General features: G+C 50.0%; 1 protein-coding gene across 23 annotated transcripts in view; it reads right to left on the bottom strand.

Moving 5' to 3' along the window:
• Nucleotides 1-18,876, bottom strand: part of Zmynd8 (zinc finger MYND-type containing 8) — a 105,692-nt gene extending 86,816 nt beyond the window's left edge. For 3 of the 23 annotated variants that reach the window (XM_047535220.1, XM_047535241.1, XM_047535252.1), the window contains exons 1-3: nucleotides 18,835-18,876; nucleotides 18,000-18,232; nucleotides 9,164-9,234 (exon numbers count right to left, since the gene is read on the bottom strand). In XM_047535220.1, coding sequence (XP_047391176.1) covers nucleotides 9,164-9,234; nucleotides 18,000-18,013 — 85 coding nt within the window. In that variant the 5' untranslated portion in view covers nucleotides 18,014-18,232; nucleotides 18,835-18,876. Of the gene's footprint in view, nucleotides 1-9,163; nucleotides 9,235-10,168; nucleotides 10,680-12,497; nucleotides 12,527-13,114; nucleotides 13,203-13,882; nucleotides 14,056-15,486; nucleotides 15,593-15,868; nucleotides 15,890-16,779; nucleotides 16,835-17,497; nucleotides 17,665-17,999; nucleotides 18,233-18,834 lie in introns of those variants that run through there. The other 20 variants (XM_047535245.1, XM_047535253.1, XM_047535261.1 and 17 more) reach the window with 17 other exon arrangements.
• Between the last annotated feature and the right edge of the window lie 3,543 nt (nucleotides 18,877-22,419).

The raw sequence follows: 22,419 nt of genomic DNA, 5'->3' as shown, positions 1-22,419 counted from the left end.
CCCCGTCCCTGGAGGGAAAAGACAGGCCCCAGGTGTTTCATAGGGAACAGACATCTGAGTTAGGCAATTATTTCCAGGCACTGAATTATGCTAGAAACCAAGCCATTCTCTCCACCAAAAGGCTGATTTTACTTCATTCCCAAAGATACAAGTTCTATCCGTCAGATCGACAAAGTTTAAACATTCATTCAAAACACAAAGTCACTGCACACCACACCAAAAGGCACAGTGCTAGTTGAGAGCAACACAGGTAAGAGAAGGGTCAGCAAAAACAACTCACCCTCACCCAGAGCCTCAAGCGAAGGGGTGGGGAGGGGCGTCAAGGAAAAAGGAGAGGAGCTTCCAGGTGTGAGCAAAGGCCCTGTGGCCAGCAGTGACTCTTTCAAGGATCTGCAAGGTCGAGTGTGTATGAAGACAGAGGGGAACACAGAGAGCGAGGAGGTCAATGAGGAAGGCAGCAAGATGGCGGGGGCATGCATGAGGATTTTACTGTGTTCTTTATCCTAAAAACCAAGAACAGCAGCAGGGGAAGGCCAGTAGAATAGAACAAGGAATGGGATTTGCTGTTCTTTCTTGGCCTAGAGTTGCCTGATCCTCAAAGTCTTGAGAGAAGGCAAGGATGGGATGGAGCACACACACCAGGATAGCAGGGACGAAGATCAGTAGAGGTGTTCCTTTACAGTCTGTGAAATGCCCATCTCTAGGTTGCTAGGAGTGCAGGGGTGGGCAGGGGTCCCCGGGAGGTTGAAGTGGGCCTGTAACACTGCACTTGCTCCTGCCTCGAGACATGGCCTTCCCAAACGCGCTGTGTCACTGGTAAAGAATCCACCTATGAGCCACCCTGGTGGTGCAGACCTGTAGTTCCAACTACTCAGGAGGCTAAGGCAGGAGAACGGCTTAAGCCCATGAGCTCAAGACCAGCCTGGGCAACATAGTGAGATTCTGTGTCAAAAAGAAAAACAAATCCACAGGAGCCAAATAAAGTTCAGGTTTGAGGATCTCTAGTCCAACAACCTGAAACCCCAGGTGCTCCAAAATCTGACACTTCTGGTGCTGGCAGGACATCACAAGTGGAAAATTCCACACCTGGTCTCATGTGACGGTCGATCACCAGAGAGGCCCACTAAAGATAACCACTGCCTAAAATGGGCCGTGCGTCGAAGATGCGACCGAAACTGTAATGAATTCTGTGTTTAGACTCAGGTCCCATCCCCAAGGTACCTCATTATGTACATGCAAATATTGCAAAATCTGTCACAAAATCTGAACTCCAAAACACTTCTGGTCCCAAGTATTTCAGATAAAGGATACTCGACCTGCGACTATTATTCAAAACTTTCAAGTGAAAAAAAAGTGCCAGAATCTCTAAAAGCCCTCCAAGGCTTTTCTTGGAAGAAGAAAAAGATGTGGCTCCTTTTTCAGGCTGAAAAGAGCCTATTTTCAGACCACGGTCCTTTAGAATAGTAATAGTCACATAAACAAGTACCAGGGTCAGGCTTCAAAAGCGGAGCAGGGGCACACTTTCCCCAAGTGAACCCCAAAGCTAAATTAAATCACACAGGCGTCACCAACGGGGCTCCGCATACAGACACACAGACGTACAGAGGCAACGCTGGAAGAGAAGGTAGGCTGCTCCCGGCTGGGAAGCCGCAGCCAGGCATCTTCTGAGCTCTGGGATATTTTAGACCTTGTTAGGAGAGGAACAATCTGGTAGTTATCTAACTCACAAATAAACTCTATACTGTAGAGTCCATGGATGGTACTACTTGGAGAAATAAAAAAGGCAAAACAGAGTTGAAATCACGGATGCTCACTTCTTCCAAGAAAAAAATCTCCGCGCTTCTGCGCTGCCCTGTGGTTTTAAAGTGTTTACGGTTCCATTTTCTTAAAGAGTTTCCTTGAAACAAGAGAGAAGGTCTCCATCTCAGAGTCATCCTCATAAACAATCCCTTTGTGAGAATCTTAATTTACATACAACAATGAGAACGAGGATCCTGTACTAATTAAGGTCTGGGGCTGGTTAGCAAATTGCTATAATTGTATATTCTCTAGCATCCTGTCTCTGAAAACATCTCCAACCCAGGCAAATCTCAGCAAGAATGAGACTGTGCAGGATTCTAATGTCTTGACTTCCGCTGCATCTGCGCCTGCTCTCCAAGTGGCTCATTCCCTTGTGATATTACACAGACATTTTTTTAAATGTTTTCAGCTTTGGCAGCCGGGCATCTGCATTCCACAGTCATTGCAGGCAGCCCGGACAGGACAGCCTTTGTGCGGAGACAGGAACGCACCGAGTCCATCACTCTCCAGGCTTCAAGACCCGGACCTCCTCGGGGCTTGTCCTGACTCGCACACAGTGTGGCCAAAGTCCTGCAAGCACTCTGCCATGACCAGTCTAATGGAGAATGCAAACTGACAGCCCTCGGCCACTCTGTCTCAAGATGTATTTTGTTGGACTCATGCATGGTCTGTGAAAAGCTGGTGTCCTTAGACCACATCTCTCCTTTTTTTTTTTTTTTTTTTTTTTCTTATTCTGGGGATGGAACCCAGGGATGCTCTCGCACTGAGTTACATTCCCAGCCCTTTTTTATTTTTCATTTAGAAACAGGGTCTAAGTTGCCAAGGCTAGCCTTGAACTTGCGATCCTCCTGTGGCAGTCGCCAGGTTTACAGGTATGCGCCACCACACCCAGCTTGCAGAGACCACATTTCTAAATCAGATAAACCGTATCCCTAGGGTCAACAATGAAATGGAAGCACCCTCATTCACAGAAGCCCCCAGAATCCCAGATGCCATCAGCAAACACTGACCTACTTGCTGGGCCCTGCAAGTATTTACCTCAGAACCCTTGACAGGAGCCTCGATTTCCTTAACTATGAAATGGGAACAATATACTATACCAAAGCATCATTATGGGAACCAAATGTGGTCATTTGCAAATTTTTTGTAAGTACTCACAAAACATCAGTCACATAAACACACCTGGCATCCGGATGTCATTTCCAATTTATGCTCAAGCATCTTTCTGTCTGTCATTAATCTTGGACACAAATGTCAAACTGTCATCTTGAAAGCTTGAAAACTTTGTCTTCTGAGAAGTAAACACTCTGGAAAATGCCAAGGCTGACACAATGGCATCGAGGGACTTGGGAATTAGTGAGTACGTTGGGGCAGAGGGGTGCAAATTGAAAGGTAGTCAGAGAACCTGAAAGGTTGTAAGGACCAGATGTCGGAAAAGGATCAAGACTTCTGCGCCAATGATCAGTGCCTAAGTTTCCCGAGTAGAGTACAGCTCGGGCCTGTTTTCCACCTGCCAGCAGAGAGTAATGCTGCCAGCTTCCCAAGATGCCAAGATGGTCCCCTTCTGCTCCTTTTGAGAACTCTCTCTTCCCTGAGGAGACAGTATTGGTGGGTCCAAGGTGTCTAGAAACTAGCCCTTCCCTAATCAAAGGACAGACGCATGACACGTGGACCCTGCCCTGCTATTCCTAAGAAGGCCACAGACTGATTCCAGTCCCCGGACTACCAGCCTTCCCATGAGCCCACTGACCATCTTCCTTCCTGTCCAAATGAACCAGAGCTGGCTTCCACTGCTTCATAACCAAAGAACACAGACAGAAAGTGTCATTTGGGGACCAAAGCACCGACTTTCCCAAACAAGACAAACAGGCTAGAGGAATAACCAGTGTGCACTGAGTCTAGAGCATTGCACTGGGGACTCGGAGGTAACTGGAGCTAAAACAGAGTGATCAGGCTCTGCATCCTGCTGTCCACTTTCACAAACGTCACACTGGCTGGGTGAGTTGGCACACACTTACAATCCCAACGGCTCAGGAAGATGAGGCAGGAGGATCCCGAGTTCAAAGCCAGCCTCAGCAACTTCGTGTAGGGCAGCCCTAAACAACTCAGTGAGACCCTGTCTCTAAATATTTAAATACAAAAAAGGGTGAGGGTGTCGCTCAGTGGCTAAGCACCCCTGGGCTCATTCCCTAGTACCCAAAAAAAAACAAAAAACAAATGTCACCTTTGCCCACAGACTTCAGTTCTTGGAGTCTCAGCAACCCAGCCAACACCAGGTCACTACAGGTGTCATCACCTCACCCAACCCCGTGACTCTCAGAAAGGTGTCCTGGAGACAAAAGCACCCTCCCCGAGAGAGAGAGCCTCCCCAGAGCACCCTGGGCAAAGCGGAAGTTCTCCCTCGAAACAGAGTGACCCCTCCTGCTCAGGGACGGCCCACCCAAGCAAGGGCACCCAAGCACCTGAGAAATCACTCCAAACAGCTTTCTCCAAATGCTGCAGAGGCAACAGGACAGGCAGGCTGGTGTCAGGATCCCAGACAGAGGCACTTCTACCTGGTCCTGACCTGTGCACTGGGGCACCCCAGGTGATCCCTCGCTGTGCCCCTGCCCAGTTCGGACACACCTCCCTGCACACCTTTCCTAGAGACTGAAAATGGGGGAAGAGCAGAACAGCAGGGGCACCAGCTCCTCCTCCCTGCAAGCCTGTTCCAGCCCCTGGCACCTCCCTGGGCACCCGACAGGTGGGCGAATGTACCTCGGCCCTCGCTCTACATCCTCATCACCCCAGCGGGAGGAAACCAAGCCACAGCGAATCCCGAGCTAGGGAAGAGGCGACCCTGAACCAAGGACTCGGGCTCTAGGAGTTTGGCTTTCAAAACTGCTGTGCCATCCTGACCCCCAGAGGGAGAGGAGGGGTGAGCAAGGAGGCCCAGGCCCTTTCAGAGGAGGCATCTGCATTCTGGCCCAGCAACCAACAAATAAGGTCTAAGAGCAATACTGGAGTGATCAGGAAACTTCTGGATGCAGACAGTGCTCGATCATCTGGACCCGAGTCATGGTCCCACAAGCAAATGCTCCGTCACATTCATCAAGCTGTACGTTACAGATCAGGCTAAAGATGTACCAGGACTTGGTACACAAGCAGCAGACAGCAGGAGCCATACTTCTCACTCTTAGTTGGGAGATTTCAACTAAGGGGACGAGGCTAGAACTGACCGTGCGGTGATGGGAAGGCGTGGGGGTCAAGCGTGTGATCTCATGTTGAGCTAATACAGATACAAATGGGCATGTGCAGAGATACTTACAGACAGGTGCATCCCGGTAACTACACACGTAAATGCTTCCCTGCTCTGTCAGTTCAGAGAACTAGAAGCAAAGGGTGGCCCAGTGGACACCAGTGGACACCCAGGAGCAATGAGCATACCCAGCACGCAGATCTTGGTTTCCAATACCATTTCCCAATTTAAAAACAAAAAACAAAGCTAAGTGAGGCAGCGCATGCCTGTAATTCCAGCTACTCAGGCAGCTGAGGCAGGAGGATCTCCAGCTCAAGGTCAGTCTCTATAACTTAGTGAGACTGTTTCAAAATAAAAAATAACAGTGGTTTACGCCTGTAATCCCAATGGCTCGGGAGGCGGAGGCAGGAGGATATACAAATTCAAAGTCAGCCTCAGCAAAACCAAGGCACTAAACAACTTGGTGAGAGCCTGTCTCTAAATAAAATACAAAATAGGGCTGGGGATGTGGTTCAGTGGTTGAGGCCCCTGAGTTCAATCCCTGGTATCAAAAAACTAATAATAAACAAAAAGGGCTGGGTACATAGCTCAGTGGTAGGGTGATCCTGGGTTCAATCTCCAGTTATGGGATGGGGCGGGCCTGACTCCCAGCTTCCAAAATGGGAACAATGTGCAATAAAATAAATAATTAGCCTGGTATTATAACCCAAAGTATAAACCAATTATCCTTAAATTCACACTCACATAAAGGATTAAGTAAACAGGGGAGAAAAAACAAATCTCCCATACAGAAAAATTCCAGATAATCAACACAGAGCCCCGGCCCTCCCAGAGGCTCGGGCATCTCGGCCCCTTCCAAAGGACACCATACGAGACGGGAGGAACGGTTACCATGGCCAGGTGGCCAAGGTCGGCCTCAGCAGCCATAAGTCCCACTGATAACAGGTATCCTTGATGTGGTGACGGAAATGGCATTCTACCCCAGCAGTCTTCCTCCCAAAACCCATAATGCCAGTCTGCCACCGTCCAGTCCTGAGAAACACCGCACAAACCCAGGAGGGGGCAACCCAAACACCTGGCCCATACTCCTCGAGACTGTCAAGGCCATCGAAGACAAGCAAAGTCCGCAAACCTGTCACAGCCGGGAGCCCGAGGAGATGGGACAACGAGGGATCGAGGATGGGAGTCTGGAACAGAAAAGGGGCCTTACTGGACAAACTAAGGAAATCAGAGCAAAGCAAGGGCTTTCCTTGGTGATAACCTGCTCCGCCCGATCCCGAGTCCAGCAAGCGCAGTACCCCAGGATGCCAGGGACGGGGTGAGGCGGGCGGGCGGCGACGTGGGAACTCTCAGCGCTGTCTTCACAACTTTTCTGGAAATCTAGAGAGACTCTAAAATGAAACGTCCATTCAAAAAACAACAGGAAATGAAGGAACGACTCCTTCAGACCAGGCAGCCACGAAGTCACCCGCGATGGTGAATCCGAGCAACAGACGCAGGCGGCCAGGTCTCAGGGCAGCGTGTTCCAGAGAGAAGGCACACAGGCCCCAAGCAGGGCACAGGAGGCGGCCAAGGAGCTGGAGTGGAGTCGGGAGCGAAGGTCCAAGGAGAACATAAGTCACAAGGAGCGGAGCAGGGCTGTCCCAGGAGGCAGGGCACAGTGACTTCAGACTGGAACGGAGGGTGCTGGAAGGCCAGTGGAGGGAGCCAGCAAAAAGAGATGCTTTTTAACATCATCCTGGCTTCAGCGGGGACAGGCTGAGAGCGGGGCAGACAGAAGGACCTCGGCCACCCGAAGCAGTCGTACTAGCAGCCTCCTCTGCTGCCACTTGGTGACGAGTTTGGAGCACCCAGGCGTGTGATGAAGGGAAGGGAGGGTTCCCCACATGCAGGAACGGAAGAGGCATCTCCACAGGCCCTGAGTAGGGCAGCATCCTGCCCTGGATGATGATCCATGACTGTGACCTTTCTGAAACAGTCCCCACGAGGGTCCACCGGGCCCTCTGGGCACATCCAGGATGGAGACGCCTCCTTGGATCCAGTCTCAGCTCAGTCCTGCTGTGTCACTGACCACCCAGAAGACCCTCCCATCTGGAGCCTCAGGTTCCTCATCTGCAAGGGGGAACGACAGCTCCCACCTCAGGAGGGGACTAGCGGCCCAGCACAGAAGTGCATCTGGAATCCCAGCTGCCTGGGAGGCTGAAGCAGGAGGATCACAAGTTCAAACTTAGCAAGACTCTGTCTCAAAAAAAAATCAGCTAGGTGAGGTGGCACACGCCTCCTGCTGAGGCAGGAGGATCTGAGTTCAAAGCCAGCCTCAGCAACTTAGTGAGGCCCTGAGCAACTCAGCAAGGTCCTGTCTCTAAATAAAATATAGAAAGGGCGGGATGGGGCTCGGGGTTGAGCACCGCTGGGTTCAATACTAAAAAAAATAATTAGTTAATTAATTGGAAATCAAAGGGGCTGCGGTGAGGCTCGGTGGCAAAGCACCTGCCTAGCACATGCAAAAGAAAACTGACCACAGGAATTCAACAAGAGCAGGCACCAGGTGTGGGCACGAGCCTTCATAAGCACTTCAGCAACACAACTGCCATTTTTATAAGTTGGGGAGCCTTAGACTCAAACTCGGCACCCCTTTCAGACAAGAAAACGGCAGGTCAGACACAGACAGCAAGCAGCAGAACAAGGACAAAGGCCAACCACGCCTCTCCGGGCTCACTGAACAACCACAAGCAGGCAGGTGGCACAAGTGTCTCCAGACGCCACTCTGGGAAGCACCTCCTGCTCGCGGTGCCCGGGACTCTCCTCGGCAACGGAATCTCAGAGGCCCAGCCTCCTCTCCCTGCTCCCCAGACTCAAATGCCATACTGACCTGTCATCACAGTTACTGGGGAAGCCGAGGCAAGCTGGAAGCCAGCCTGGGCAAATTAGCAAGACCCGGTCCCAAAATAAAAAGATCCGGGGTGCAGCTCAGCGGGACAGAGCCTATCAGGCACACAGCCTGGGCTCACACCCTGGCACTACCGGAAATGAATAAATAAGTAAATATGTGTAGTGTAGTACGTGTGTGTGTGTGTGTGTGTGTGTGTGTGGCATGCTGCCTTATAAAAATTCTCAAAACAAAATTCTCAAAATTTGTTTCGGGAATCTTTTTTTTTTTTTTGCGGTGCTGGGGATTTGAACCCAGGGCCTTGTGCTCGCGAGGCAAGCGCTCTACCCACTTACCCACTGAGCTACATCCCCAGCCCTGTTTCAGGAGCCTTTAGGGAGTCACTTTTTGTGATCCTCTGGCCAGATGAGAATGTCCTTCTGGAAGGCTCTGTAAGCACCTCTCTGCAGCCCCTCCCACACCCTGACCCAGAGCCCCGCGCTCGGACAGGCACTCAGGCGGTGCTGAAGGAATGAATACCCTGGTCCAGACATTAAGTTTGGGGACAAGCATTTCCAACAAGCAGACACCAACAGGACTCAGCAGCTCACTTCTAAAAGCACACCGAGGAAAGGTGAGTGACCGCTCCCTCAGGGGAACCCTGGAGTCTCACAGAGTACCAATTCCTCAGTCACCTGAGACGGGGGCGTCCACCACACACCCTCTAGAAACTAGACTTGCCCTCATTGGCCACACTTTGCCCTAAGTGCAAACACTGCCCCCAGCATTCCCGAAAGCCTGGCTCTTCCTTCTTATCTCCAACCCAGAACACTGTTCTCCAAGCAGCAGGTCAACTTCATCCCACTTGAGATCCCAAAGAGGCCTGCTGCTAAAATCAGGAAGCCAGCAGCAGCTGCAGACTCCAGTGGCTTCCAGAACACGCTTTATTGAAATTCTGACTCCTGAAGGAACCACCCTGGGAGACAGGTTGCCAGCCATCCACAGGCCCGACCCAGGCCTAAAACATAATGTCGAGACAATTCCCGACAAGTAGGTAACACCTACGCACACAGGCGGGGGAAAGAAACAATCAAGATTTCTCCAGAAATCAGGTTCAGCCAAAGGGTCCACATCTCACAATCCACAGGGTGCCGCAGCGCCAGCTCAGAGGGCCACCCTTCACTGCACCCCAATAACAAAAAGCAATCCCCATGTCTTCCTTAGCGAGGAGTAGATAATGCAAGAGTTTTACTCACCTTTGGAGCGAGTAGAGATATCCATGCCCTCTACCACCTCCTGTTCTGTTTTTATTTCCTCTTCAGCCAAGCTGAAACAGAGCAAATTACGTTCATGTTTAGGTAGGCTGAGAACCTGCCTGCTGGGGGCAGCCCTTGAGAAACCCAGCCACAGCCCACCTTTAAACAAGCCCCATCCTTCTCCACCGCAGGGGCAAGAACACACCTGATTTCAACAGTGTGGAGATTCCTAAAGGACTTCTTTAAAACACTAGGTGGTTCTTTAAGTCAAATTACTATTCCAGTTGCCATGCTATGGGCAATGCAAAAAGGCAGATCTTTTTGGATACACAATTACAACCTACCCCCTGGGCCCATGAGAACCCAGCCTTCAAATAAACCAGCTTCTCACCACCAGCCCTGGTTCAAAGGCAGGCAGGCTGGCGGAGGTGTTTTGCAGAGTACCCAGAGTTCTGCTCTCTGAATTCTACATGAGTACTTCCAAGACCTCCCCCCTAAATCTTACAACTCTCTGATGAGGCAGGAACATGAGAAGGAAAAAAAAAAAAAAAGAAAAAGATACAGGTTAAATTACAAAGTAGAAAAATATGTCGGGAGTGGAAGCAAAATAAGCTGGTCACAAAACAATTCAAACAATCAGCATCCATTCCACGAATTAGGCTTGGGGTCTCTGCACCCCCACCCCCTGGCTGCTGCTTCCTTGTATAGCAGGCATGGCTTCCTTTTGAGCTGTGACTAATTATCCTCCACCACAAAAACGGAATGAGGAAAGACCGTGTAAAAGCACAAGCTGAGAGTCAAGGGTTGGGGAGAGGAGGAGGGAAAGCAAGCTCCCTTAGCTGGAAAGTCTTCCAGAACCTTCTCTCCCTCTCCGCTGGGACTTGGGCCATTCCAGATCTTCCCCCCACGCCACCTCACAAGCCAAGCCCAGGGAAGAAGTGAAGTTCTGCATTTATAGGTGTGAAGGGCATGAGGCGCTAGAACTTTCCAAACATGCAGGCTGACACTGCCACGGTAGGACTCAGCCACCACTCTAGAAGCGATTCCATCAGACCGCGGTTCAACAAGAAGCAGGGGTGCATCGCCAGCTGATATGGCTGGAATTTTCCACTGGGAAGACTCAAAGCCAGGACAGGAAGAAGGCTGGAGAAGAATGTCCTGTCTGTGTTCGGCCCTCTGAGACAGTGACAAGGCAAAAGATGAGTCCCCAAAGGCAGCCTCGGGCCTGGAAGCCCAGTGTAGCATGGAGACGTGTTTAGAAGATTCCCAGGTTTGCTGGGAGGAGAGAGTTCAGGATGGGAGCTGTACAGAGAGGAAAAGATCATAGCTCAGAATTAAATCAGAGGAGCTTGCAGGCCTCCAACTTAACTAGTCCCCGCAGAGAAGAGGAGGAGGAGGGTGGTTTGGGTGTACGTCAGAATATTAACACATTTAGCATTCCGATATTGGACCCCATTAACAATTTAATTTACACAGCATCTGTAGAGAAACCAGTGACACAAATCACCAAAGAAACAACTGACATGTTGTCACAAATGGTTTTCCTCAGAAGAAAGCAGCCTACTAAATTTAAACGCATCACTAACATACGATAATAAAACGGTGACTTATTGAAGGTGATTTTAGCACTAATACTTCTTTGCTCCAACTTCAGAGGAACACCTCTCAGCCCACGATACATCGCTGGAACACACATGGGTTGTCCAACTGGATGCTGTTGCTGGGGTGGTTCTTGCTTGGAATGACTGGAAATAAACTTTAACAAAAAGCCCCACACAGCTCTCGGAGATGGGTAGATGGTTAACTTCAAAAGGTTAAAGAGCAACCTTGATCTTTCTAGCAACTAGAATTCAGTTTCCCTCTCCAGCACGAAGTCTGTGAAATCCTAAACTTCTTGAAACCGATCCCATATTTTGAGTGATGCAGAAAACGCTAATCTGTGCTCCAACTAAAATGTACAGTGGTGAAAGAAACAATTAGGCCTAACACAGCCAAAAAACCCACTTGAAGGATTTCTGCTGCGATGAAAACATTCAAAGGTGTATTGATCATGGAGGAGGAATGCATTCACGAGAACAATTATTTGGCTTGTAACAGCCTGGAGGAGCTGAATACTTCAGGCAGGAATGCTGCTGAGAGGCTCAGAAATGCAAACTAGTTATGGGGTAGCTGTTTGCTGCTGAGTTTAAGATAATCAATTCTGGAGCAAAAGAGAGAAGGGGAAAAAAAAGTTAAGCTGTTTTATCTTTCCAAGTATTACAAGTGGGCACCATAATCACCTAACTTCAGCAACAGCACCACCAGCTTGAGCCCAGGATTTCAAGCACAATGGTTAAGAAAACCATCTTTTTTACAGACCAGCAAGCCATCCTTTCAAAAGAAACCTGTGCACATATATGCACAGGCACATGCACACGTGTGCAAGCTCACACACTCTCTCTCTCTCTCTCTCTCACACACACACACACACACACACACACACACTTATATTTGACTAAAGGAAATTGCAGTATCTATGCATTAAAAGAAGGGGGAAAAAAAAAAAAAACTTGATTTACAAAAGCAAAGACCAGAATGCACAATTAGTCATTTCCAATAGCCACATCTAAAGGGACTTCCTTTTCTCTACACCACTGATCTCAGGTTTTTTGGTTTAGTGTTAAGTACTGGTATGTTATGGGGGGAGGGGGCTACAAATATCACATCAAAAGGGGCAGTGAGAAAAAAGATTTGTGCCTATCTGAATGCCCAACAGATCTTGGTCAATTTAGGTTTAAGAACTGTTATGTCATTTTGTGGGGAAAACAGTCAAATATTTTTTTTAAAAAAGAACAGGCAGCTGCATCTGGAGAGAGATGCTTTGAACTTCTGCCATTAACACATTAAGTCTTAGAAAATACACATACGCTCCCTTCCATATCTGCTGGCTTCCTGCAACCTGATCATTTAAATCAAAAACAAAGGAAGGACGAGTCCTGGTTTCAAATTGACATTACTTTTCTTTTTTTTAAAGGTCTGTTGGGGAGACTCGGGGCCGCTAAAGGAAAGGGTGAGATTAGCTGAAAAATCATCCAACAGTCCCAGAGGAAAATTCACCATCAACTAGTTGTATACATTGTAGCCACCGCCACCACCGCCACCACCACCGCCACCTTTTTACACTCGCATTTACCCAAGTCACTTGCCTGTGGATTTCACAAACTGATACAGTCCAGGCTATTCAAAGAAGGAAGAACAGCACCTATAAACACAACCAAGACCATCCCCCCTCCTGCTCCCCAAAAGAATAAAAGCTTTCTCTCCCAATGCCAAAGCAAGAAAAGTCTGTGCTTACTTCTGAACCTGCATGCACTGAAAAAAGAGCAATTAAAAGTTACAGATGGACTGCTGCACCTCCATGCTTTAAGCCTTCTGGTTATTAATTCTGAGGACTCAGAAGGACTCAGGACTGGTCCGCAATTCCCAAGAATCTCATCCCTTCCACACTTCCAAAAGAGAGAGAGAAAGAAAAGAAAAGGCATCTAGGTTTGACAGAAAAATGCCTGGATTCACAATGCCCAGACACTTCTTTTCCCTAAGTGCCCTTATCATTTGACTCTTAACCAACAATCTCTAACCCAGCTAGAATATATAACCAGCATGCACAAGACTCTGGTTCTCAGATGAGAATCATCACACGGCAATTCAAGAATCATGCATCATTCGACAGGACTTTTCCTGGTTTTTTACTTTCATTCAAAATCCCCAAAATGGTCCAGGCTGTAAGAAATATTTAATCCCCAAGGCAGGAACATCTTCCTCTTCTAGATCACAAAATAGTGAACATCCAAATTTAAAAAAGAAAAAAAAAAAAAAAAAACACATGCTTCCCTAAAATCTGCAATTAATTTTTTTTCTTAAATTGGCAGGGGGAGGGAATGGTTAGCAGAGCAGCTTTGTATAAGCACTCACCTAAAACAGGCAGTCATCGGTGGCTAAGCTATTTATGCAGGATTCTTAAAATGGCGTCTGGCAACTCTGCCTCATTCCTGTATTGAAGCTAAAATGGTAGCAGTTTGTTCAGTAGCTGAGCTTGTGTTTAAGCAGCCCTGCTAGTTTCAAAGCCACCTTCCTAAATATCAGAACCAGGAAAAGCCCGACCAAAGGACACCAACAACCCAACGTTTAGAAGCTTAAAAAAAAAAAAAAAAAAAAAAAAAGAAGAACCTGCAATGACAGTTTGTGAAGTCGCAGGTTCCTAAGGAAAAGCCTCCCCTTTTAGACTCTGAGCCTTCAACAGGAGGCTCTGTGATGGGCCCCCTGGTCCTGGAACTAGTCGGGGAAGGTTAGGAATCCCGCAGCCCCATGGCAGACGCACAGACAGACAGGTGTCTGTGCAAACATGTTCCCAGGGCGCAGGCTGGGGGTGGGCTGGGGGTGGGCTGGGGGTGGGCAGAAGCCCATTCCCCCGCTCAGTGCATGGGAAACAGCTCTGCATCCACACAGCAGGTAGGTAAAATGAAAGTGCTTCTGGAACAGCAGGTATCTGAAAAGCTACCCCAGAGGGCTGCACCCCAGGCTGAGGCCAAGGTAAAATTAAAAGCCTGAAAACGGCCACCAGGCACCCAGCCCTCTGAAGAGCCACCCCTAAGACATCAAGACATCAAGGAAAGCCAACCCCAGTCTGCAGAGGAGAAACCCAAGTCCCACGTTCCCCTCTCCAAGGCACAGGATACTCACAAATTAGATTTCTGTCCACCCCCAACAGGGCCCTGAGAATTAACAAGGGGTTTTGCAAAACCCGTTTTCAGAGGCCAAACTACCAGCCTCATGGTGGAGAACGTCATTTACTGTTAAGGTCTGAGAATTGGCCTCAGAATTCCTCCAGTGCTGGGAGCGAGGCGTTTCAAGGTGACTGCTTTTTGCTCCAGGGGAGAAAGAGGGCACAGAGCCCAGGGCCAAGCTGGGGCAGGGACGGGCACTGGCTTGGCGCCGGCCGGTAGGTAGGTGACCGTGATGGGGAGGGCCAGCCTGGCAAGCTCAGGCTGCAGAGCTGGCGTGGCCACCGCCTGCTTGTTTGTCTGTAAGGAGAGCGGGCGGGGGAGGGGCCGCCCCAGTGCAGCAACCTGAGGCCAAGGGTGAACCCGGACTTGTTTGTGCATTTTAAGAACAACCGCAGGCCTCCAAACACGCAGGCTTTCAGGTCTCTGCGGGGTGGGGAAGGCCCCCTTGAAAGTATCTTTCTTTCCAGGGTCAACCAGAGGCAAAACGAGATCTAGGGCTGACAAATGTTGCTGCCTCTGCCAGAGGAGAGAAGGGGAGAGAAGGCAGAAGAAACAAAGAGATCACCCACTGCAAGTGGTTGGTCCTTCCACAACCTACCTCTGCCTGCAGGTTTTCTAGGTTACCAGCTTTCTAAAAAGTTACTCGTTTTCCACTTCTCTTTTTAAGATCTGCTGCAGATTCCCTACTGGCTCTCCCAGGAAAAGAAAAGGGGGGATGTTTTGTTTAAAAGAAAAGGGGTTACAAGAAAGAAAGGAAAATAGCTATTGTTTTCATCCCTAATTTATAACCAAGAGGCCTCATTGTTTCTTTCTTTCTGACTCAAATCTTTGAGCTGTTAATTATAAAAGTAACTGGACTTGGCTCCAACCGGCTAACTATGTTCATGCTCAGCAATTAGAAAAACTCTGAAGAAAGTTTACTGAGTGATTATATATAATTAATTCCTAGTTACAGACTGAACACTGACCATTTTCTGGAGCTAATAAAAGCAGTTGCTCCCCCTCCCCCACGTGAATGCCACTTAATTTCCCAAAGCAGAAAGTGCATCCATCCTGGAGGGTCTTAAAGAAAAAAAAAAAAAAAAAAAAAAGAGGAATCAAAAGCTCCAGTGTGTCTGTGTTTGTTCCTTGCAGCTGTCATCCTCTTTGGGGACTGAGGAGGCAGCAGGAAAAAGGAAAACAGCCCATCACTCTGTTCCTCCCTCTGCAATTTACCAGTGTGGCAGAGGAACATTCTACCTTGGTGAGAAGGAAAGCGGGGGAGGGGGATGCCCGAGGAATGGAATGCAGGACTCTTCAGCCTGGGGACCCGCTTTCCCTAAAAGGAACAAAGATGGTAGAAATTTCCAGAACACCCTTTCTCAGTCCGGCCACTCCAACTGTCAATCGTTAACCTTTCCTCCCAGTCTATTGGTTCAAGAGCGAGAGAGAAGCAGCCCATTGGGCTGCTTGGTGGGCCAGCACTGCTGTCCCTACCTAGTCCTGCTGCAATGCAGACATTCCTTCCCTTTAGGAACTGGAAAACAAGGCGACTTTGAAAGCAATTAACTTTTTACCGACCCGTGCTTGGTGGTGGCCACAGTACCAGAGGAAAAGTGGCCAGCTTGATCCAGGGCTGGGAACGTGCTGGGCGGCACACTTGAAAACAGGTCTCGGCTTTCCAAACCTGTGGGGGCCATTTTCAGGCAAGCTTTTAGAGGACAAATGCTTTGCCCCGAGTCTCCTTCCAGCCCAACACACACAGTATTATGCAAACGCTGAAGGCACCAAACCAGGCTTGTGATTAGATATTGCTCCTAGGGAGGCCACAAGAACCTCAATATGTAATTTCCATTTAGAGCAAGGAGATAAGAACAAAGAAAATAGCTAAGAGTCTGAACTTAACTTGGGGGGGGCGGGGGGGCGGGGGGGCTGTTCAGTTTAAGGATAAAACATCACCAACCCTCTGCGCTTTGACTCTGGGATGCTGGCCCGTCTTGGACTTCAGCTTAGAATCTGGTGCATTTTTCCTTATTTAATGCACCTTCATCCAACTGGTGTCAAAAGTTGGGTGGCTGGATGCTAATTTAAAAAGAAAGATTACCGACTCCATCAGGTTGGCATAACACAGACACTGAATGTATTTCTAGCATTTGCAATCATGCTGGATTGGTCTCCCAGTTGGAAATTTATGTAGTGAATTTCCAGGGGAATTCTAAAGCAAAAGGCAAAAAGTTGACTCTTTTCACTTTTAAATTCTAGCTACAGCATCCAGAGATCTGGGGAAAGGTAAAAAGTGAGAAATAAAGCCAAATCAGGTCAGCATGCGTACAGACGTGTGGGTCAGGCACAGAAAAAGGCCAGATCTGTTGGTCAGTGAAGTCCTGAATGAAACCAAGTTTGGTGGTGGGTGGGATTTTGCACTATATGTAAGTACCCTACAACTAAGTACTGACACCCTCACCCCCACACGCACACCACCAGCTCCCCGTCCCCCATGTTTGTAGGGCTCTGTGACTCTAAGAACAAGCAGTTTCATTACACTAAAACAAGCAGATCACCTACCCAGAGTTCTAAGATCCAAACAAACCCAGTTAAAGGTGCAGAAGCAAGTGACAATGTACTACTGAACATTTCTCCCCTGGCTGAGGGTAAACAGGAAGTGAAATCTTCCCTCCTAGCTGCAGGTTATCAGGAAAAACAGTGGATTCAAACAGTCACCTCAACTCCAGACACTCTTCAAAAGCTCCCATTTTGTTCCTGCTAATGAAGCCCCCAGCTGCTGTAGCCCAAGATCCCCTCTTCCAAACAGTCCCCAAATGTTCGCAAAACTCTTGATACATGGTCACAGAGGAAATGGATTGCTTTACTTACCCAACAAATGTTCAAGTAACCGTCTCATTTTTCCACAGTAAGGAAGAGAGAACAGGCTGGCAGATTTGGGACTTGATCAAAAAGGAAATTTTTTTAAACAGTTACATGGTATTATTAAAAACACACACCAGCACCACAACAATACAACCCAACAACTGGATATGGAATGCTGTCAGGAGCCACAGACATGATTTTATTTCCTCTGCACTCCATCACACAGGAGCACAGAGGATGATACAATGTTAAAAAAAAGGCAAGAAAAATGAAAACAAAGATAAAAGATACATTAGTTCATTGAACATCATGCAAGAGTAGAAAGCTGAAGGCTTCAGAGTCCTCCCAGATTTTTTTTTTGCAGGATGTTGTCCAAGATTCTCCCACCCCCCCACCCCGCCCCCCCAACCCCCATCCCTACTCCAAAAACTTCCTCCAGAGCCTAGCAAACACTTTCAGAAACATTGGCTGGCTGTAGGCTGGTTTGCAGAACACTCTGTATCAAGCTAAGTCAGGAAAAAAGGCTGAACCATGTAGTTTCAAGGGAGAAGCTCTGGAGAGGAAGAGAAAGAGGAGGAACACACCCCACCACCCACCTAGGCCCAGAGCCACCCTCGCTCCTAGCTCTGCTCTGCTGAGGGCTGGGTTCTCTTTCAGATGCACGTCCTCTCTTGTCAGAACTTAGTCCAGCCTTCCCAGAACCTCTCTGGAGAGGCAAACTTGCCTGCTCTGCTGTCTGCCATGAGCGCTCCTTGGAGAGAAGCCTGCGTGTTCACCTTCCATTTTCTTCCCCCAGCAGGCATGTGACACAAGGAGACAATAGTGCAGGGGAGAGAGAGAGAGAGAGGAAGGGGGAAAGGAGGGGAGAAAAAGGAAAAGAAAGCTTCTCTCTTGGCATACCAGGGTCTAGCTTCAAACTATTCCAGAAACACCATGCCCTGGTGGAAGAAAAGGTGTGCCAGGCCCTTGACAGTTTGCAAAATCAAGCTATGGCTAATGGCTACTTAGCCATGTGACCCAAGAGAGCAAAAAGAGAAAAAAAAAAAAAGAAAAAGAAAAAAAAGAAAAAAAAAAAGGAAAAAAAAAAATCTCTCTAAACAGTTCCAAGTTAACCTAAGTGCTCTGGGGTGAGTGAGGCACGGCCAGCCACAGACGTCACACTGCTCGCCCACAACTCGGATGTCTCAGAGGGAGGGGGAAAAAGATGGTTAAAAAGCCGAGCTTACCTCTGTGGATGCATTGTTAACACTGTGTAATGTCAATACTTATAAAACATGGAGGACAGGCTCCTAGTTCTCACAGAAAAAGGGTTTGGCACTTCGGCTGATGATCTGGCCGCCTAATAAAAGCTCATCCCCGATTGGCTGCCCCGGCAAATCGGAGTGTAAAGCCGCCCCGGATTGGCTGAAACACTTCCTGAGCGATTATCTTTGTGAGGCTCGGGTGAGCCAGAGCCATCCTGTGCATAGAAAAAGACAGGCTAACCTAGGCCTTTTGCGGCAAGAAAAACTTGGGAAAGGGGCCCCCGCACGCACTTCTCCCACACCCTGGCTGGATTCCCCGGCACTGGCAAACCAGTGCGGCCGGCCTGGCCCGGATGCCACTGGAAGGGCGCACTGGGGTGGGCTGGAAGGGCTCACCCTCACCTGGCCTCACAGCCATGGCCTTTTCCGAGGAGGAAGGCCGGCCCTCTTCTAGAGAGAGCCGGCAGAGGGGTTCTCCAGGGGGAAGCTTGAGCAGAGGAGCGAGGAGCCCCAGGAAACATCAAAGGGACCGAGAGAAAGGGCTGGAGGCAGGCCTCACAGCAGCACTGGAGCCAGCCTAGGAAATGGCCACAGGCAGCCCGGCTCCTCAGAGGAAAGGAGCGGGCCACTGCGGGAGGAGGGGAGAGTGGTCAAGTTTGCCTAGTCATTGTCAAAATGCCTCCTGGAGAAGCAGGCCAGGGAGCCATGGCCCGGCTGCAGTCTAACCTCTGGCCCCCCTCCGCCGTCCTCAAAGGAACAGCAAAATGGGTTCCTGCCTCCCTGCCAAGATGCCAAGGGGGGCCCTCTCCGTGCTTACCCTAAGAAAAGCCAAATGCGTTCCTAGCAGGCCACATGCCTCCACCTACTAACTTCCCTTCCCCTCCAGGCCCCCTCCCCCACCGCCGAGGCCTGCTAAACCTGTCAGTTAAACAAAAATCTGACTTCCGTATTAGTCTGCGATGGCTCCAGCTTCCTGCCTGTTAACCCTCTCTCGCACTCTGGGCCTGGCTGGGAAAAACTAGGCCCTGAGATGGCAGAAAAGGCCTGTGGAAAAGTACCAGCTGCTGCTGGCCAGGCAGATGCAGTGAGAGAGAGAGAGAGAGAGAGAGAGAGAGAGAGAGAGAGAGAGAGAGAGAGAGCGCTGCTGTCTCTCGCCTCTGCTTCCCGAGGAGGCGTGGACCTTCTGAATCCAGGGCACACAGGCAGTCCGCTTCTCGGTCTGAGAAGCCATTTAAACCCAGAGGGAGAAAGAAAGATGTCAAACCCAGCCAGGAAACAAGCACCCCATTACAGTCGGCCTCCACACCCACAGACTAGCCCTTCCCACCATCATCCCTGGAAGTGTGTTCTGGGGGCTGGACCCTCCACAGTGGGCAGACACATCCCAAGAGCTTCATAAGGATTCCTGCTTCCATTTATTTCTACGGAGAACGGCATCCTTTCGCCCCCTAAGGCAGATGGAACCACTATTTCACGCACAGACCTACACTTGGCAGCCCCTCCCGCCCCCCATCTCTGGCACTGCTCCCCAGTAAAATATTAACTAGTTTTTCAGAGCTGCTTATAATTCCACCCGTCTCAGTAGTATTGGGAGGTCAGTGCCTGTTTCTTCCTAAAGCTGCCTTTGTGGAAAAGGCAAAGAAAGGCAAATCCAAATGGGTCTTTAAAATGTTCAAGGTTGCTTTCTATTTTGCTTTCTTAACCAGGAGCTTAAACAAGATTTAAAAAAAAAATGCAAACCGGAACAACAGAAGGTAACCGAGTGCCTTCCTTTAGGGGCTGCCCCAAAGGTCTCCACTCTCCCCCTGAGAAGCGGACCTGTGGACTTTCTTGTCCCACACCAGCCCACAAAGAAAACCAAGAGCAGATCACCCAGAGGATGTGCATAAATAGGAGACCAGGAATCCTAGGCTCAGGATCAAGCTGGGAATCCAAACACCCGGTCCTGTAGAGCAGGGCCCAGGCTTTTGAAAAGGGACAGGATTTTGTTGTTCTGGGTTGCTGAGGCTGAGATGCAGGGAGGGACATCTCCACTGCCACCTGGGCTGACAAAGGTCCGACACCCAAAGCAGCAGGCCTGGGCCTCACCAGAAGGGAGGGGCCGGCTCTTCCTGGGGAGGGGAACTTTGGGAACCAAATGGCAGAGGCCTGAACAGGCCCTGCGGCAGCAGCCGTTCAGATCGCAACACGGTTTCTGCGGGTGCTGCTTTTGGAGGAACAAACGGGCCTGGGGTTGTTGGCGGATCTCGTGTGCAACCAATTCCACAACCCGATGAGGAAGTGAAATGGGCCGCGGGTGCGCGGAGGATTTTAACCCTGGATTAAAGCGTGTTGCATAAGCAGCTGCCGCATCCTCCCCCGCCCTCCGCCCTCTCTCTGATCACTTGATCACTTGAAATGTTTTCTGGGGCAAAGAGCAGGAAGCTGCCGCCTCACTCTGGCAGCTCAGCTCGTCTGAGGAATGCTGCTGGCATCCGTGTAGGTCTGAGGTTATCTGGGAAACGACAGCCCGGCTGGGGACAGAGACAAAGGTAGGGTGGCAGATGGAATCCTGGGAGGGATGCAGATTGAAGAGGAAGCCAGGGCAAGCCTACTAAGGGTCGTCACTCCTGGACTTCGTGGAATGTGGCTAAGACACAGGCAATAAAGAAAACCAAGCTGCAGGCCTCAACCTGGAGATCCAGTTCTACCCCTTTTGAAAGCCCGGATGCAATGGCTGCTAAATTAGTGCTGTACGGACTAATTTCATGAAGGAAGGAGCACTGTTAGCGGCCTGGGAGTGGGCCCAGAGAGGTGAAGTGAGCTACCCAAAGTCACGCAGCTGGCAAGTGCTGTAAATCAGACGTCCAACCCAACTGTGACCCCATATCCCTAAAGCCTGTACCTTCCCCTGCCACTAAAGACAGACGTAAAAGCAAAGCTGAAGCAAGATCAGCAGAAACAAAGAGGTTAAATTCTCCAACAGCAACTGCCCCCTGGGCTTTCTTTCAGGAGGTCCACCCCTAGAGATCTGCTTTGCCCAAAGGATGATTGAACTAGGCGAGGCTTTACCTTAGACTCATCCAGGGCCCCTCAGTACTGACTGGGGCCCAGAGAAAGCTTCCCTCCCCCCAAGGACTTCCCAAGGAGATAATGCTTGGCCATCTTGAAAATGTGCCTTTTTACTTCTTGAAATCCATGGTTCTCAACCTGGTCGATTTTGCTCAGCACCTCGGGGGAATTTTGGCTCTGTCTGGAGACTTGTGGACTGTCACCACTGAGACGGGGAGATCAGAGATGCTGCAGAATGCCCTCCCATACACAGGAGAGCCCCCACACAACTAGGAATCACATGATCCAAAATGCCTATTGTGCTGGGGCTGGGAATCCCTGGCTTAAATGGAAGGGAAGAAAAACATCCAACCATTATGCCGCTGGACTGGAAAGCCAGGACAGGCCTCGACAAGCAGGTTCCTTGGTGAGATTAGTAAGCAACGAGCTAATAAAAATAGATTAAAACGTGCCTCTCTTAATATTCCCAGGGGACAGAGAGAAGGGGGACAGGGATGGACAGTGTCACAGCCGTGAGGCTGGCCCCAGCTCTTCCCCAGCGACCTCCCAGGCCGAGGCCTGGCCTTGCAGAAATGGCTCTCCCCCCCACTGGCAGGCGGCCAGGGAGAGCCGCCCGGGCGGGGAGATAGCCAGAGTAGCTGCCCGGGAAAGCGGCCTCCGGGTTATCTGCCCCCCGCTCGCAGCAGGCTGGTCCGTTATGTGAAATGGACAGGGCTGAGCAGGGAGTACTTGAGGATCTCGTTTTGTTTTGTTCCTTTTTGGCCCAAGAGAACCGAGGCCAACTTGGGGCATGGCGACATGGAGCTGTCCCCCTGGGCCTGGGACAGCCAGGAAGAGGCAGCCAGGCCGTGTCCCTCCCCGGGAGAAGATATCTACCCCTGGGGGAGGTGGAGTTGGGTTTTTTTGTTTGTTTGCTTTTACTTCTTTCTAGGAGGACTTGGCAGGCTCGGGTGGCAGGGAGGGCCTGGTGCAAAGGGCAGGAGGTGGGTGGACTGGCGGTGCCCCATCAGGCAGATGGCACGGCACCAGAGGGAAGGCAAGGTGTGGGGGACACAGGGACGAAACAAAACCTACATACAGCAGGCCAGCCGAGGCCGGAGCTCTGCTCTTCTGAGTGACCGTTCGTGTGCTGTCTCTCCCCTAGGGGAGCATGGTTCTCAGGGGGGGATATTTTTGCCTCCCAGGGGACACTTGGCAATGTCTGGAGACACTTCAGGCTGTCACATGGGGGGCGGGGCGTGCAGGTGCAGCTAGGGCAGAGTCCACGGTTCCTGCCAAACATCCTACAGTGTGGCCGGGTGGCAGGAGGCCCTGGGTTCAAACCCCAGCGCAGGAAGGAGGGGAAGAGTGA

Source organism: Sciurus carolinensis, chromosome 2 (genome assembly GCF_902686445.1).
Source record: "Sciurus carolinensis chromosome 2, mSciCar1.2, whole genome shotgun sequence".
In the NCBI taxonomy this organism is placed as follows: Eukaryota; Metazoa; Chordata; class Mammalia; order Rodentia; family Sciuridae; genus Sciurus; species Sciurus carolinensis.
Note: the sequence above shows the minus strand (reverse complement) of the source record. Positions and strands in the feature narration are given on the sequence as shown.